The sequence below is a fragment of the Myotis nattereri genome (genome assembly GCF_964212035.1).
Source record: "Myotis nattereri genome assembly, chromosome: 8".
Classification (NCBI taxonomy): domain Eukaryota; kingdom Metazoa; phylum Chordata; class Mammalia; order Chiroptera; family Vespertilionidae; genus Myotis; species Myotis nattereri.
Window position 1 is genome coordinate 69,655,546 of NC_138083.1, and position 15,136 is coordinate 69,670,681.

At 49.6% G+C, this 15,136-nt stretch overlaps 1 protein-coding gene across 1 annotated transcript; it reads right to left on the reverse strand.

Moving 5' to 3' along the window:
* Window positions 1–5,833: 5,833 nt before the first annotated feature.
* Window positions 5,834–14,811, reverse strand: PIGT (phosphatidylinositol glycan anchor biosynthesis class T). The gene is made up of 12 exons (XM_081097890.1): window positions 14,598–14,811; window positions 13,912–14,089; window positions 11,863–11,990; window positions 11,471–11,571; window positions 11,222–11,308; window positions 10,605–10,692; window positions 10,398–10,495; window positions 10,143–10,308; window positions 9,310–9,510; window positions 7,400–7,565; window positions 7,221–7,304; window positions 5,834–6,481 (listed from the first exon to the last, which is right to left on the reverse strand). Exons 1-12 carry the CDS (start codon window positions 14,782–14,784, stop codon window positions 6,229–6,231), a joined length of 1,737 nt encoding a protein of 578 aa, XP_080954016.1. The 5' UTR covers window positions 14,785–14,811; the 3' UTR covers window positions 5,834–6,228.
* Between the last annotated feature and the right edge of the window lie 325 nt (window positions 14,812–15,136).

Below are 15,136 nucleotides of genomic sequence, written 5' to 3' on the forward strand. Positions count from 1 at the left end.
TTCTAATAGGTCCCCCATTACGGCGCTTCCCCACCCCCTTCCTCGCCTATAACATGGTCCACAAAACCGCTCTTGAGTAACAAGCCTGGAGGAAACTTACAGTGAGAGAAGGGATGCAGGCAAAGAGAAAGCCACCCTTCCCACGTACGTTGGGAAAGTGGCAGAGGAGCCACAGCAGGAAGAGGTGAAGCCAGACAACTCCAAAATTTGCTCCCCTAATTTGCTCCTCTGCCTGCACCTTACTTCTTTGGAATGGTCACAATATCTGCCACGTATCCAGTCATTTGGTTTCTTCTGCAAAAATGAATGAATCCCCTCCAAGCCACCTCCCTCAGAGGATTAAGGAATTGAGCCAATGTTCATAAGCGTGCACCACACCACCCAGCAGGCAGGAGCTAGTGAGACGTAGCATTACAGTGTCACCCCCCAGCTACTACAGGGAAACCCTCTGGCCTGGATGTGACTGAATTGCCAGGACCCACTAGCAAGTTGCAAGTACCCTTAGGGGAGGAAACACAAATGGAGTCACTACAGTCAAGCTGGTAAATTACAAAAATCAAGTAGGATGACACATAGGGGAAGAATTCTCTTTGGTTTTAACTAGCCTAGAAACTTTCACTTTTGAACTTTCCAGTCCTGTGTCAGCACCTGGATATACATCAAACCTCCAGACAGTCCTCCGCTTACCTCCTGAAGGACTAAGATACGAATGTTCACAGAGCCAGACCACATTGCATCCATTTTCCAGATGGCCTGTGACCCCTTATCCAGACCACCAACCATCTAGAGCAGCGATTTTCACCCGCTGTGCTGCAAGGATTTTTAAAACAGACAACATCTGACTATTTAGTCAGAGGCACTGACTTCTTCCCTTAGATTGTCAAATAAAAAATGGCAACAGCCAACACAATAGCCATCCGATGTGAATGAATCAAAACTATACCTATTTTTTTGTCAGCTCGGCAAAAACCATATTTTTTGGTGTGCCGCAGAATTTTAGTAATCGTTTGTGTGGGCCATGAGATGAAAGAGGTTGAAAATCACCGATCTAGAGGATTACCATCTCAGACTAATCCAGAGGCTAAGGATGCAGGACAGATTCTTCTTGAGAATGTACTTTGTATTGTAAGAATTCGTAGCTTTTCTTTCTTCTTCAAACCTTCTGGCCTGGCCAGTGTGGTTCAGTGGTTGAGCGTCGACCTATGAACCAGGAGGTCCCAGGTTCCATTCCTGGTCAGGGCACATGCCCGTGTTGTGGGCTCAGTCCCCAGTGTGGGGCGTGCAGGAGCCAGCTGATCAATGATTCTCTTTCATCACTGATGTTTCTATCTCTTCCTTCCTCTCTGAAATCAATAAAAATATATTAAAACAAAAACCTTCTGGGAATTCCCAAGTCATGTTTTAGGTTTTGAAACCATTAACACCCTTGAATAAATCTTTTATCATTTATTTCCAGGAAGCCTCAGACTCATTTTTAGTTCATTTGACATGCTGGAGATAAACTCAACTAGGAGTGCAGGGTCAGACTGTTTCACCATCAGGGGACAGGGATTTGGCAAATTACTTTGTTTTTCTAGGCCTCAGTGCCCTCATCTGTAAAATAGGCTAGTGTATAAAACCAACCCTATTTCTTAGGGTTCATGTTGTGAGGGTGATAAATAAATTTATCAATTTGAGATTTATAAATAAAGGAAGCTTAGTTCCCTGGGGAGTAAATGCTCGGTAATTTAGGGTTCCTATTTTGATCATCATTATCACACCTGTGGGAGAGAAATAAATTTCCTCTATATTTCTAGGGTTTGGGGGCTGGTCTAATAATTCCATTCACAGGAGACAGGTTAACAAGAGAAAATAAATAGATTTAATTACATATACCCATATGGGAACTCCACATACATGAGAGAGTCAGAGACAGGAAGGTATAATAAGGTATATATGGCATTCTGAGCCAAGGAGTGAGGTAAGATCCTTGGGACTTCTAAGGGAGGAGGGTCATTCGCAGATTGATAAAAAGATCAGATAGATGTTCAGTAATTACTAGTAGATGTTGGGCCTGCCACAGATAGGTAAGTGATAGTTATATTTGGTAATAATTCTTATTATCTTACTTGGAAAAAAACCCAAATTTAAATTTTCTAAGGGAGAGATAAAAGATTCTCTTGAGTCACAGGGTCTGGATTGCCTTCAGCACAAAATAGCTCACATGCCAAAGTAATACATCCTGGGGAGGCCTGTTCTGAACCCTCAAGCCCCACCTGTGAAACTTCCTGATTTGGGGGTGATAGACCTAATCTGTAGCTATCTGTTGACCCATCTTTGAGTCTCTGGTTGAGGAGCAGATGGCTCCCTGCTTACCAAGGCAGCAGGGTGGCAGAATCTGACACCGAAGGGTCATGTCTGCAGAAGCAGAATGGAGGTCATCCACATGGGCCACAATCTTTCTAGGTTGTGTTGAGGCTGCCTTTGCACGACAGTCAGCTAAGGCGTTTCCCCGAAACTCAGGCTCAGTCCTCTTAGTGGTTATTTTGATGACAGACAACATTTTCTGCCAAGAGATATCAGACTTCTAATAATTTTACACAGTTTCTGGAACTCTTCTACCGAATACCTATACAGATGCAGCACACAGAGGCTTAATGTTTGGATACTTGACTAGATAGGATTATGGATTATTATGAAACAATACTTATGTATTTGACCAAAGTAACAAAAAATTTCAAAGGCAACTAGAGAAGGTTAGCTCTTCCAATGGACAACATTGCATTTTCTTAAGTAATCAAAGGCCTGATTAAGATGTCAGAAGACAGGGAAAATTGTTTTGATAAAATACAGAATCTTTGCTTTCTTGGCAGATTACATTTTAAAGTCTCTTGTCAGGAGCAAACAGTCCAAAAAATGTTGTTCTTTTTGCAGATTAAAAAATTGTCTTAGTTTTACAATGTACATTATTTATATTAAATCTTAATTTTTAAATCACTCATAACAAATTTATACAATCTAAGTAACTTGGTTACACATAAAATTCCTTTCTTAGATTCCTTTTTCATACACTTTCGACAATTTTCTGTGTTCATTGTACTTTGTCTCTTGTTGTCTTACTCATTCAGAAAAAAACAACTTTGTGTCAGGACAAAATTACTTTATTTTATTGCCCCCACCCCAAAATGTATCTCCATGCCTTAGGTCATGTTCTACTAAAAACATATTCTCCTCCCATATTAATTAGAATTCTTTATTCTTAGAAACTGAGAAGCCTAACTTGTCCTGAGCTCAAGGACGGAATGAATATAGAGGAAGATGGAAAGGCGACGTTTTCCCCTTTATTTCCCTACTCCCTTTCATGTTCTTACCTGTTACTCAGAGATTTGAACTCTGAGGATAGCTTTTGACTGATATTTAAAGTAGTTTATATTTCCGGGTGCTTATATAGTTTTTAAAATATGAACATTAAAATATTTATTTTAGCCTGGATAGAGTGCCAGAGTGGTTGAGCATCGACCTATGAACCAGGAGGTCATGGTTCAATTCCTGGTCAGGACACATGCCCAGGTTGCAGGCTCGATCCCCAGTGTTGGGTGTGCAGGAGGCAGCCAATCAAATGGTTCTCTCTCATCTTTGATGCTTCTATCTCTCTCTCTCTCTCCCTCTCCCTTACTCTCTGAACTCAATAAAAAAAAAATACATTTTAAAGTATTTTAAAATAAAAACAACATATACAATAGTGTTTAGTCAGTAGGTCACATAAATTCAAGAGATGGAACTTCTAGTGTATAAATGCACCCATTGTTCTTCCTGTTTTAATTAAGACAAAATCCAGATAAAATTGATAAAATATGTAATTAACTATTAACTATTCTAAAGTAGCAATTCAGTGGGATTTCACTAATAAATAATGACATTGAGCATCAAAGGGAGAGGGAGGGAGGGGAGAGGGAGAGGGAGAGGGAGAGGGAAAGGGAGAGAGAGAGAGAGAGAGAGAGAGAGAGAGAGAGAGAGAACTGAGCACCTGCTATGTGCCAAGTCAGAACTAACCATCCTTTTCTTCTCTCCCAGAAAAGTGCATCAACCCTTCCCTGGTTCCCTGAATCACAGCACTGATTCCAATGTGTTTTTGGTTTGCGTTTGTCTCGCTCACTGATAACTTGATAGCAGAGATGTAGTAACAAGGAGTTGGATTCTGAAGGTAAAGCAGATTTGCCGATGGGGCCCACAGGGCGTGTGAGAGAGAAGAACCAAGGATGACTCCAAGGTTTTTGGCTGGGGCAAGTGAAAGAGGAGAGGTGCCATTAACAGAGATGAGGCGACTACAGGTGAGCATGAGAGGGTATAATAAGCTCAGTTTTGGAGATATTGTATCCGAGATGCCTTTAGACAGCCCCGTGCAGGTGGCAACCTGGATTCAGGGAGGAGGTCTAGGCTAGAGATATGGGGTGTTGTCACCGCACAGATTACATATGACACGGTAGTGGATGTCATTTCCAGGTACTGCCTTGGCAGGGGGTATAAAAGGCAGCCAGGCCACAACTGCATGCTCCAGGCAGACTGCCAAGACCACTTAGCTTCAGACATCCACACGCCTGGCCCTTCGCATTACACCTGCTTATTTACTGCTTTGGGAATAAACTCAAGTCAAGGCATCTTGATTAAGCTGCTCCCTTCGTACTCACACATCGATGAACACATCGCTTACGTGTCCTGAGGGCTCTTGGGAACCCTCAGAGGCAACCTAAGCAGTCCCATCTGTGTTGGCTCCACGACATCACTGCCACCATTGTGTTAAAGGCAGCTGCACTCTTCCTTGTGGGGTTCACAGGTGCCCCTCGCCCTATCCATCCCTACGCCTGGACTCCAAATCCCAAGCCAGAATAGCCTATACCCTTTCATACACTTATCATTTGCTAACTGAGCACTTAAATGTTCTGACCTATATCAGGTTCAGATTGGAAGTCAGCCCCTGAGCCTCTAGGAAGCCCGGAGTCTAATGGAAATTAAAGGAAAGTAACACCCAGGGTGATAAAGAATATGTCAAGGTACATCAGGGAGCTGTGGGAGCAGAAGGAAGGGGCACCTACAGCAGCCCAGTGTTTCAGGGAAGACTTCCCGAAGGAAGCAATAACTTATCTGGTTTTGTAAGAGTGGTTCAGGCAGTTGAATGGGGGTGTGGTTGGTGGAACAGGGCATTCGAAGCCAAGCCACATGATGGGGGGGAGGGACAGACTGCATGTCACTCATACAGTTGATGACAATTGTGCCAGAGGAAGAGACGGAAGATAGGGCAGGGATGGGCATCCACCTCAGGACCTGTTTTACAGGAATCCAGAATTATATAACCAGAAGGGGAGGCCGGCAAGCAGGCTTCAACCCAATGGGCTTGGCTTCAAAGCCCGTGGGCGCCCTAAGGACCTCCTGCAACACGAGCTCGTGAGGAGCCTGGTAAAAATTCGAAGGCCGGGCTACACCCAGCCCAACTGAATCCATACGGTCTGGACCCCAGGAAACGGCGTCATTTTCACTTACTTGTGGGAAACAAACAGTTGTTGAACAATCATTAGAAAACTGCCACACACAGCTCCCACCGCTGCAGCTCTGCCCTCGCCGATAGGGGACCGGTTCTCAGGGCCCCTAGAAAAGGCGGAGGATGATTCCTTTTCACGGTCATGGATGTACTTACATAAACGCTCCCAGCCAAACCCGGGGAGTTCCGGAACGACTGTCAGAGGAGGCCAGTAGGGGAGGAGTAAGCAGACTGGCTGCAGTGGGAGGAGATGGGGGAGTTTAGCAAACAAGCCCTAGTGCCCAGTTCTTCCCAGGCTTAAAGAGACAGGAGGCAAAGAACCAAGGAAACAGTCATTTTTTATTTCACAACCAGGACATCCCATCTACCACACCACCGTGGTAGCACAGCCGGGATCGAGGCCAGTGCTGCCCGAGAGAACTTTCTGCGCTGATGGAAATGTCTGCCCAGTACAGTAGCCACTTAACCACTCTGGTTACTGAGCACCTGAAATGTGGCTAGCACAGTGGGGGGAGTGAAATTTTAATTTAAATTAACTTAAATTCAAATGCCACATTGGCTAGTTGCTACTGTACTACACAGTGCAGCTCTAAGCTCTGGCCTAGCCCAGGGGCACTTTGGAGAGAGCAAGTACCAGAAACAGTCCTTGGGGTCACACCACCCCTCCCCAGAGAGAAAGAGCAGCCGGGCTATGAGGGTCAGGCCTCAGGGTCTCAGAGCGGGGGGACGCCGCGGGCACGCCGGATAAGGTTAGCCAGCCTCTTGGCCAGGCCGCCCGTTCTGGGCTCCTCGATGTGGAAGGTCCGGGTGAGGAGGTTGTAGAAGGAGCCGTAGCACACGGCCACCACCGTGCACGTGAGGCAGATGACGTTGTAGGGCATGCTGAAGTCCGGCGTTGGCAGGCTCACCAGCAGCGGCTCCGTGTAGAGCCGCACGAAGTAGCTAGAACTGTCGGAGACTGGGAACCTGGGGGTCAGGGAGGAGTGGTGAGGCAGGACCCCTGCTCCTCCCTATCGTACCCCATTCCCCTCGGGCTGCACTGGGCCAATGCTCGGCAGTCGGGATTTCCAAAGTTCTCTTAGCCTCCCAGCCTTTCCAACAGGAGACATCTGAGATGAAGGCCCATACCTAAAGCTGACGGAGAGCTGCCTGTGCTACGGGGAAAGGGCCCTGCCCTCACTTGGCTGCCTCTTCCACAGCCATCGTTCTCAGCTAAAGGCCGCCTCCTCGGAGAAGCCTTCCTGGACACCCACCAGGTCACTCCCAGCACCACCTGGGACCCCACTGCTCTCTAGAGCAGAGCCTCCCCTCTGGCGGTTCTCGGGGTCCCTAGAGAAGGCGGAGGATGGTTCGTTTTCACGGTCATGGATGTGCTTAGCAGTGGCCGGGCAGAGGCAAGCCTTTTGTTTACTGTTGGGCAGCAGACACTCTCTGGAGTTCCTGGCATTCCATAAGTGCTCAACCAAATCCTTGCTAAGAGCATCAGTGAGTAAATATAGGCTTTAGATACTGCTCTTCTCACCTATCTATTCTCCTGGAAACATTAGAATCATTTTATAAAGTCCGTATTAACATGGCAGACCACTGGGACTCTTATTAGGACTGAGTGAAATCCCCACGTTGCTGGGGGAGAGGCAACACTGAGCCCGGCCCACCCTGCAGGAACCGGGCCATCTGAGCCACTGCCCCCCGAAGTCACACTTACAGGCTGCTGAAGAGGGGACTCTCTTCCCAGTCCACGGGCTTGGCCGCCACCACGCTGGGCACGAGGGCACTGAGGACAGACGGGCTGCAGAGAAGCAGGCGGGTATTCCGTGAGGCAGGGTTGGTGGCAGATAAGGTGGGTCTGGAGGGCGGGGGCAGCACGTGGGGGTCGGCGCCCACCTGACGTAGAAGCCGTGGTTGGGGTCCGGGGTGTACTCCGTCCACTTGAGCAGCGCCCGCTCAAACTGGATGGAGACCTTGGTGACCGAGTTGGCCGGCAGCTGAATGAGCATCTCCAGGAGGTGGGGCTGCAGCCGGTCCTGGGCAGGCTGGTAGTGGATGTAACCTGGAGACAGGCACGGCTCAAGCATCCCCCATACCTCCTCCCTGGGGTCAGACTACCTGCACCTCCTGCCCCACCTATCGAGGCCTTGAGGCCCGGATCTGGGCACCCAGAGGTGGGCTCTGGATCAGAGAAGCCGGGCAGGCTCAGGGAAGGGAGCAGGGTCTCAAAAAAGGAAAAAGGTGCTTCCAGGGCAGCCATCCAGGCAAGCAACGGATCAATCTCCACATCACGAAAACTGGGCAGCAGACATCAAGTGCCAGAAGTGATGCAACAAGAAGTTCACAGAACCACCTGGGCGTTTTCCTGCCAAAAACAGGGGACCTGAAGCTAAGGAAGTCTCTAACACTAACCGTCAGTACCCAAGAAAGACAGGGATGGAGGAACATGTAAACACTGACACAGAACAAATCCAGAATGTAGCACATTCCGTACAACAAATGACCCAGCTTGTCCAACAAAACAAAACAAAAAAAGGAAACTGTTACAGATTAAAGAGACTTAGGCCCTGGGCGGGTAGCTCGGTTGGTCAGAGCCTTGTCCCGATCTGCCAAGGTTGCAGGTTTGATGCCCGGTCACAGCACATACAAGAATCAACCAATGAATGCATAAACAAGTGGGACAACAAACTGGTATTTCTCTCTCTCTCTCTCTCTCTCCCCCTTCCTCTCTCTTTCTCAAATCAATAAATTTTTTTAAAAAGAGAGAGATTATTTTAAAGATATTGGGGGAAACAGAATTAATGATAGGCCATATATTTTGTTAAGTCCTGTATCTGTTGAGACATATACTAAAGTACTTAAAGGCGAAGTGACATGATGTCTAGGACTTGTTTAAGATACTCCAGCAGAAAAATAGCCACACTAGAAAAAAGTGTGTGTGGGGGGGAAGGGGGGATAAAAAAATGAAAGGAAGCCAGAGACTGCTGAAGCTGCTGGTGGGTGCAGGGGAGCTGATTGCACTATTCCAGCTGTGTTTGAAGTTTTCCAGAGCAAAAGGTAAAAATCACCCTACAAAATACATAGATAGGATGTTCAAAGCAGGTATTTTGAAGGTGGTACAAGTAGTGGTGCTGACAGTGAGTAAAACTATTAACCACAGGCTTGAAAACATGGGAAACGACAGAGGGGTTTCAAGAAGACGTGAAGCCTGGCCATCAGGGGGGTGCGATGACTTTCCCTGAGAAGCCCTTTCTGAAGCATCAGTCTCTCCCCACTCCAGAGAATAAGTGCTTTATTTAGTGCCATCCTGGCACCTAACAAAAGCAATCAGGAAATACTGACTCCCCTTCAGAAAAATAATAGAAAATAAAAATAAAGTTTAAAAACGACACTTCTTCCCACCCAAGGAAGCAAAAACCGTCATCTCTAGGCCTGTAATCTTCTTTATTCCCAATACTCTGCTGTTCTTGCTAGCCCTTCCACTAGCAGAAAGAGCCTGTGAACCATCACAAAAGATTGTGCCTGGAGCCCCAGGAAGGAGAAAGTGAAAAAGACAGGAAACTACTGCCCTCCTCAGGGCTCACTAAGAATCACCAGTCTATGTGTGGATCATTTTTGCTTTATAAATTACTCCAGACCTGGCATTAGTGAGGCTACCCTTTCCATTTGTCAAACTATCCCTAACGTTTTCTGCCTGTGTAGTTTTTCTGGGGTATGGACTTCAGGAATTACCCTGAGAAATGAGGGTTTGGGAGACCTGGAGGAGAGAGAGCGGGGTGGGCAGGGGTGGGGAGACTAGCTCTCACTTGGCTTGTTCTCCTTGCCCTTGGAGGTGATGGTGAGGGTGTGCACATACAGCCGCAGGTACCAGGGCACGATGTCCAGGAGCAGCACGGGGAAGGCCCGGTACGGGTGGGTGTTGTACAGCAGCGTGCTCAGCTCCCCGCTCTGCAGCCCGTAGCCACTCACGTACCGCTGGGCGTGCAGGAAGGGCACTGGCGGGGCCTCTGCGTAGACCACAGTCAGCAGTTAATAGCTCCTCCGGGACAGGGTCACTCCCCCCTGCCACTCCCCAGGTCCCACTCAGAGTCTCAGAGCCAGAGGACATGGTGAAGAACTCTGCTATCAGAACTGGGAAACCTGCGTTCTGGAATCATCCCCATCTCCCCCAGCCCACAGCGACACAGAACTACTATTATTTCCTAAATACTCATATGTGCTGAGCTCTGTGCCCCTGCCAACCACACCAGGTGCTCTCATGGTATTCTGCACTTTTCCTGGGTAACAATGAACTCAATCACAATTAATTAATTGTTTGATGTCTGCTTCAACTAGCAGACATTGTTTCTCAAATGCAGATGCTATCTTCTGTCTTCAAAAAATGTTTGTTGATGAAATGAATGCATGGACAAACTCCCTATTTTACTAGTACATTAGGTATCTCATCCAATCTGCGAGGTGTTTCTGTCCTCTTTTTCCAGAGGAGGCAGTAAGGTTAGGAACCTGCCCACAGTCAGAGAGCTTTGAAGAAATGGATGTAGAACCAGATGCTGACTCTAGAGATCTGAGCTAAACACTAGCCTGTTATCGCATGATGATGAGCTGACACCTCAGTGTGTGGTGGCCCACCCTCACCCACCATTCTCCGGGGGTCTCTTCCACTTGAGCTGGAGGTTGAGGTTGCGGGAGCTATTGATCACGGCCGTGTCGAGCAAGTCGTAGACAGCATAGGTCTTCCGGGTGCCCAGGATGACATCCTGGTACGTGGTGAGGGGAGGTGGGTTCACCTCCAATGTCTCATTGTCCTGGGGACACAGGGCAGGGCTGAGAAGTGAGCAGAGGGGCAGATCAGCCTTGGGGATGGGGCAACGGCTATGGCTGGAGACCTTGGTACCTGGCTGTAGCTGGTGATGTCCACGTAGACTCGGCTCTCTGAAGCCAGGGGGCAGGGCTCTGTGAGGGTTCGGGAGAACATCCGGAAGAGGGACCAGTCTGGGGAGAAGAGAGCAGGGTTGAGCAGGGGCTGGGACTAGGACTGACGTGCACAGACAGGGTGGGGCTGGCAATGGGTGAGCAGAGATAGGTTGCCATGGTAGCTTACCTTTCTTCCCCTGCCCCGTGACGAAGGCATCAAATACAACGGAAAGAGTCTGCCTCAGCTCCCAGGAGATGCTGGTACACCGAGCATTCTATCCAAGGGCCAGACAGCAGCAATGAGGAGATATCACTCCAACCCCAGAGCCGCTGGGACTCTACCGGGACGTGGTCCCTTGTCTACAATGTATCCTCCCTACCCATTGATTTGCTACCACTCACTACTGAGCACTTGACCTTGTGCCATACCCTGTGCCAGCAGCTTTATGCATCAGTTGGAACCATTGCCAACAACCGTGGGAAGAACTACTACCATTACTCTCACTTGACAGATGGGGAAACCAGGCTCAGAAAAACAAAATGATTCACTCAAGGTCAGGCCAGCCGGCGAGTGGCTGAGCTAGCAGGTACACTGAGCAGCTATTCTGAACCACTAAGCTCCATGACAAAGATTTATTGAACGCTTGCCAGGCAACCACTCGGTTTCCTTGGTGCGCGGCCAATGTCCCGAGAAGTCATCACTGCATCTACCATTTACTACTGGCTCAGCCTGGCCTACGTGCTTTGCCTGCACTTTCTCTCAGAGCCTCGGGATGGCACCCACCCCCATTCCCCATGACTTACTCTGCAAATAGGGCGGATATGCACTGCCTGGGAGTGGTAGCTCGAGTGGAACAAGCGATCAGCCTTCAGCAGCATAGAGAGGCCTGCCTGGAGGAGGCGGGAAGAGATGAAAGGTCAGTGACCTGGGCACCTGGGCATGAGGCAGAGGTTATCTGTAAACACACCCGGCTGACGGGCAGTGAAAGGGCATTTGCTAACTCCAGCCACTCTCCAGTGCTCCCACCCATGTTCAGACCACTCTGGCCTCACCTTGGAACTACAGGGCAAGAGCTTCTTCCAGGGGGTGAGGTTCTCGGTGCAGACAACCTCCCGCGGCAGCACGGCATAGCGTAGGAAATAGTGATCAGTGTCTGCGAAAGACAGAGGCCCGTCTGGGGCCCCACTCCGCCAGACCCCCTCTCCTGCTCCCCATACGCCTCTGGCGCCACCACCCTAACAGTCCCCGCTGGGAGTGGGACCTCTCCTCCCCCTGGAGAAGGCAATGCCCAGACAGCACAGTCTTGGGAAGCCTTCTCTGGGGCCTGCACACCCAGGGGATTTATGATCTGGCCCCACGGAGGAAAGAGGAAGCTGAGGGAAAGGAAGCATAGGGTTTGGGCAAGAGGTAACAAGGAGAAGGAAAGGGCCACAGGGCTTCTCACCATTGGCCAGCCCCAGGGGTTTGAAGGAGGCAGTGGGGGTGACCGTGTTGGTGGAGTCGATGAAGTTGAGAGAGGCGCAGAAGATCCCTGAGAGGACGTTACTGAGCTCCTTCCAAGATGTATCTACACTGGATGGAGACACAAACCCCCCACTGTCCCAGAGCAGCCTCTGCTCCTGTCCCAAAGCCTGCGTTGGCTGCTACACCATTAGACCGGCTAGTTGATGGAGCTGGAACGGCATCACTGCCCCTGCCCAGCCCCTTCATCCTCGCTCCCTGAGCCACTCAGCTCTTTGCTCAGGTGATTCCTCTTCCTGCCTGGGAACGCCCCCCTTACTCCTCTCTGCCCACTTTTTTTTTTTTTTTTTTTTAATATATTTTATTGATTTTTTACAGAGAGGAAGGGAGAGAGATAGAGAGTCAGAAACATCGATGAGAGAGAAACACCGATCAGCTGCCTCCTGCACATCTCCCACCGGGGATGTGCCCACAACCCACGCACACGCCCTTGACCGGAATCGAACCTGGGACCCCTCAGTCCGCAGGCCGACGCTCCATCCACTGAGCCAAACCGGTCTCGGCCTCTCTGCCCACTTTTAAGGAGGCTCCCTCCTCAGCCACAGCCTCCAACTGTGCTGCTGTGGTTCTGACCATCTGAGCCTCTCCCTAGACTCTCCTGGGAAATGGCTAAGTGGTGGCAGCATCTTGTCTTAAGCATCATTTCTCCTCAACCAGGAGGCTGTAAGCAATGGGGACAGGGAGCAAGTCTGAGTCGCCTATGGGTTTCACAACACCATGGGAAGTGCCCACGTCTCACAGGCTGACAACATTCGTTGATCTATACTTCTCTGGACCCTGGGCAGGAAGGTAAGTAAGTCTGGGTTCTATCTTCAAGGTGGGAGGTCTTACATCTATAAAGACTTATGGAACAAGGGGAAACAAATATTCTGGGATTTTAAGAAATAAAACACACAAAAACACAGCATTATCAAATTAGGTATTTTCTTCGTAGAGAAATGCCAAACCAGATTTGCTCTCTATATTAATCATAGAAAGCACAAAACTAGGAATCTAAACATCAGCTCCATATTACAGGCAGTTAGGAGCTGAGGGAAGACAGTGATGGCAGAACAGGTGGGGGAAAGGTAGGGACTAGTGTTCAGGTAGAAGCCTTGGCAAGTTTGGGGGGGGGGCACTGCTTGCTCTTCATTTGATATCACCTTAGTGCTGTCCTGGGTTTTTTCCAATAATCCTCTGTTCAGGGCTTTTCAATCGCTCCAAGCTTTGAGCCTCATATAAAGATTGCACACTTGAAGCCTGAAAGCTCAACCCAAACCAGAATCGTGTTTCATTTGGTGTGCACAACACTGACCCACATAGCATGTCTTACATTTTTAATTTCTTACTGATATTTAAATTTGCCAATTTTCACAATAAAATCTAGATTTCATGTATCTCTTAAAAAAACAAACAAACATGAGAGTATCTTACAACAGTGGGCCTCTATTCCCATACCAACAATCCAGAGGGGACGAGTGTCAGCCATCCTCTCAAGCTTTGTAGGCTGCCACAGTCCCCACCACTCCCTATTATCGCCCTAAAATTTATCTTATCATACTTGTGCAATTGATTTCTCCTAGTGGAATTAAGAGGAAATTGTGGTCCAGTAGCAATGCCCAACCCCAAACCCTCCCAAACAAAAGCAATTCCTCTAATATAGAAATATGGCATCTTATTAGCCCATTCTAGCCCAACAGTGTTTTGTTTGGCCTTACATCCAAGTAAGCTTCAATTATTTGTTATCTGCCTCTGCAGAGATACTTATGTGTTGTGTTACCTCCGGTCTGGAAGTAGGTAGGGGAAAGAAGTATATTCAGCAAAGTAAAGCATGCCACTCCGTGGTAACATTATTTCTTACTTCCAAGGCAGCTTTATCCCCATGGAATTACTGCCTGCTGGAACTGCTGTCCCCAATGGCAGAGGCAAGATAACACTTTCCCCTGCCACAGCCCCGCCATGGCCTGCAACAGGCCTCAAGGTGCGCACTCACTCGGTGACGGTGTCTTGGAACCAGACCCAGAGCTCGGCACCCGATGGGGCCTGCAGGAAGGGTGGCCCCCAGTACCGAGTCCTCCAAAAGCCTTGAGTGAGCGACAGGTGCAGCTCCCGGAGAGAATACTTGGCGATCAACTGCCCCAGGGCTTTGGGGAAGAGCCTATAATGAGAAACTAGAGAAGGGGGAAGCAGGTGAGAGATGATCGTGGTGGGAGGGTTCCTGGCCACCCCAAAGAAGCAGTAGACCCCAGGCTCTGGGATCAGAGAGAGCTGAATTCCAGACCAGACTGTTACCAGCGATGCGATCTTAAGCAAGTGCCTTTACCGCTCTACACCTCTAATTTCTTCCTAGTAATCTTTCCCAGAACGTAGCACCCGGTGTAAATGGCAACCGGCAACATCATCATCAGTGTTGTGGACAGAGGGCTCAAACTGAAGTTCAGAGTGGCAGCCTGGAACCGCGGAGCGAGCACTGGGCTGGGAGTCGCTGCCCCTCTCCGGACCTTGGCTTCATCAGCGGTACAATGAGATTCTTCAATAAGTATCCCATCCTCCCCCGCACCGACCCAGCTCCTCGCCCACGGGCCAGAACCCCACCAGGACTAGGCCCCTCCCGCAAGGCTTGCCCCCACCCACTCCCAGCAGGTGTCACAGTTTCTCCGTCCAGCGTCGTCCTCTCACCTTCTTCGCGCTGCAGCTCCGAATCCCAGCGCGTGCGGAACTGGAATGTGGCGGCTACGTCTCCAGAAGGCAGCGGGGTGATGACGAGCTCCTCCCGCAGGCTGTCGCGTGGGGGCTCTGCACGGCCCCGGCCGCCTGGCCCCAGGAGCAGCAGCACGAGCACCGGGAGCCGCACTGCCGCCGCCATGCCTGCGGCTGCTTCCGCCCCCCAACAGCGCCCGCCCCCACGAAAGACCAGTCTCCAATCGGAAGAGCGTATGAGAAGTGACTTCCGGCACCATCCCGGAAACGGGAGTGCGGTTACCAGAGCAACGGGCAGGCGAGGCCCTTGGGGGCTGGCCCGTTTAAGTGGGCTGGGCGCTGGGAGGGTCGGGAGGGTTCTGGGTCTGTGGCGTGGCTGGGCGCTCGATTGAGGCTCCCCCGACTTTGACGTAGCCCCACCCACGAGAAAGTGCATAATATCACCGAATGCCTCGGTGGTAGTTGAGATGACAGACTTAAAAAGATGAATTACTTTCGCGAGGTAACAGGGCTTTGCT

What these genes read in the sequence shown, in the direction of transcription:
- PIGT (XM_081097890.1), bottom strand. Translation starts at nt 14,784, where the DNA reads ATGGCGGCGGCAGTGCGGCTCCCGGTGCTCGTGCTGCTGCTCCTGGGG. An exon ending in TCTTGCCCTGTAGTTCCAAG is followed by an intron (nt 11,309 to 11,470) that starts GTGAGGCCAGAG and finishes CGCCTCCTCCAG; the next exon opens with GCAGGCCTCTCTATGCTGCT. An exon ending in AACCACGGCTTCTACGTCAG is followed by an intron (nt 7,305 to 7,399) that starts GTGGGCGCCGAC and finishes GCTTCTCTGCAG; the next exon opens with CCCGTCTGTCCTCAGTGCCC.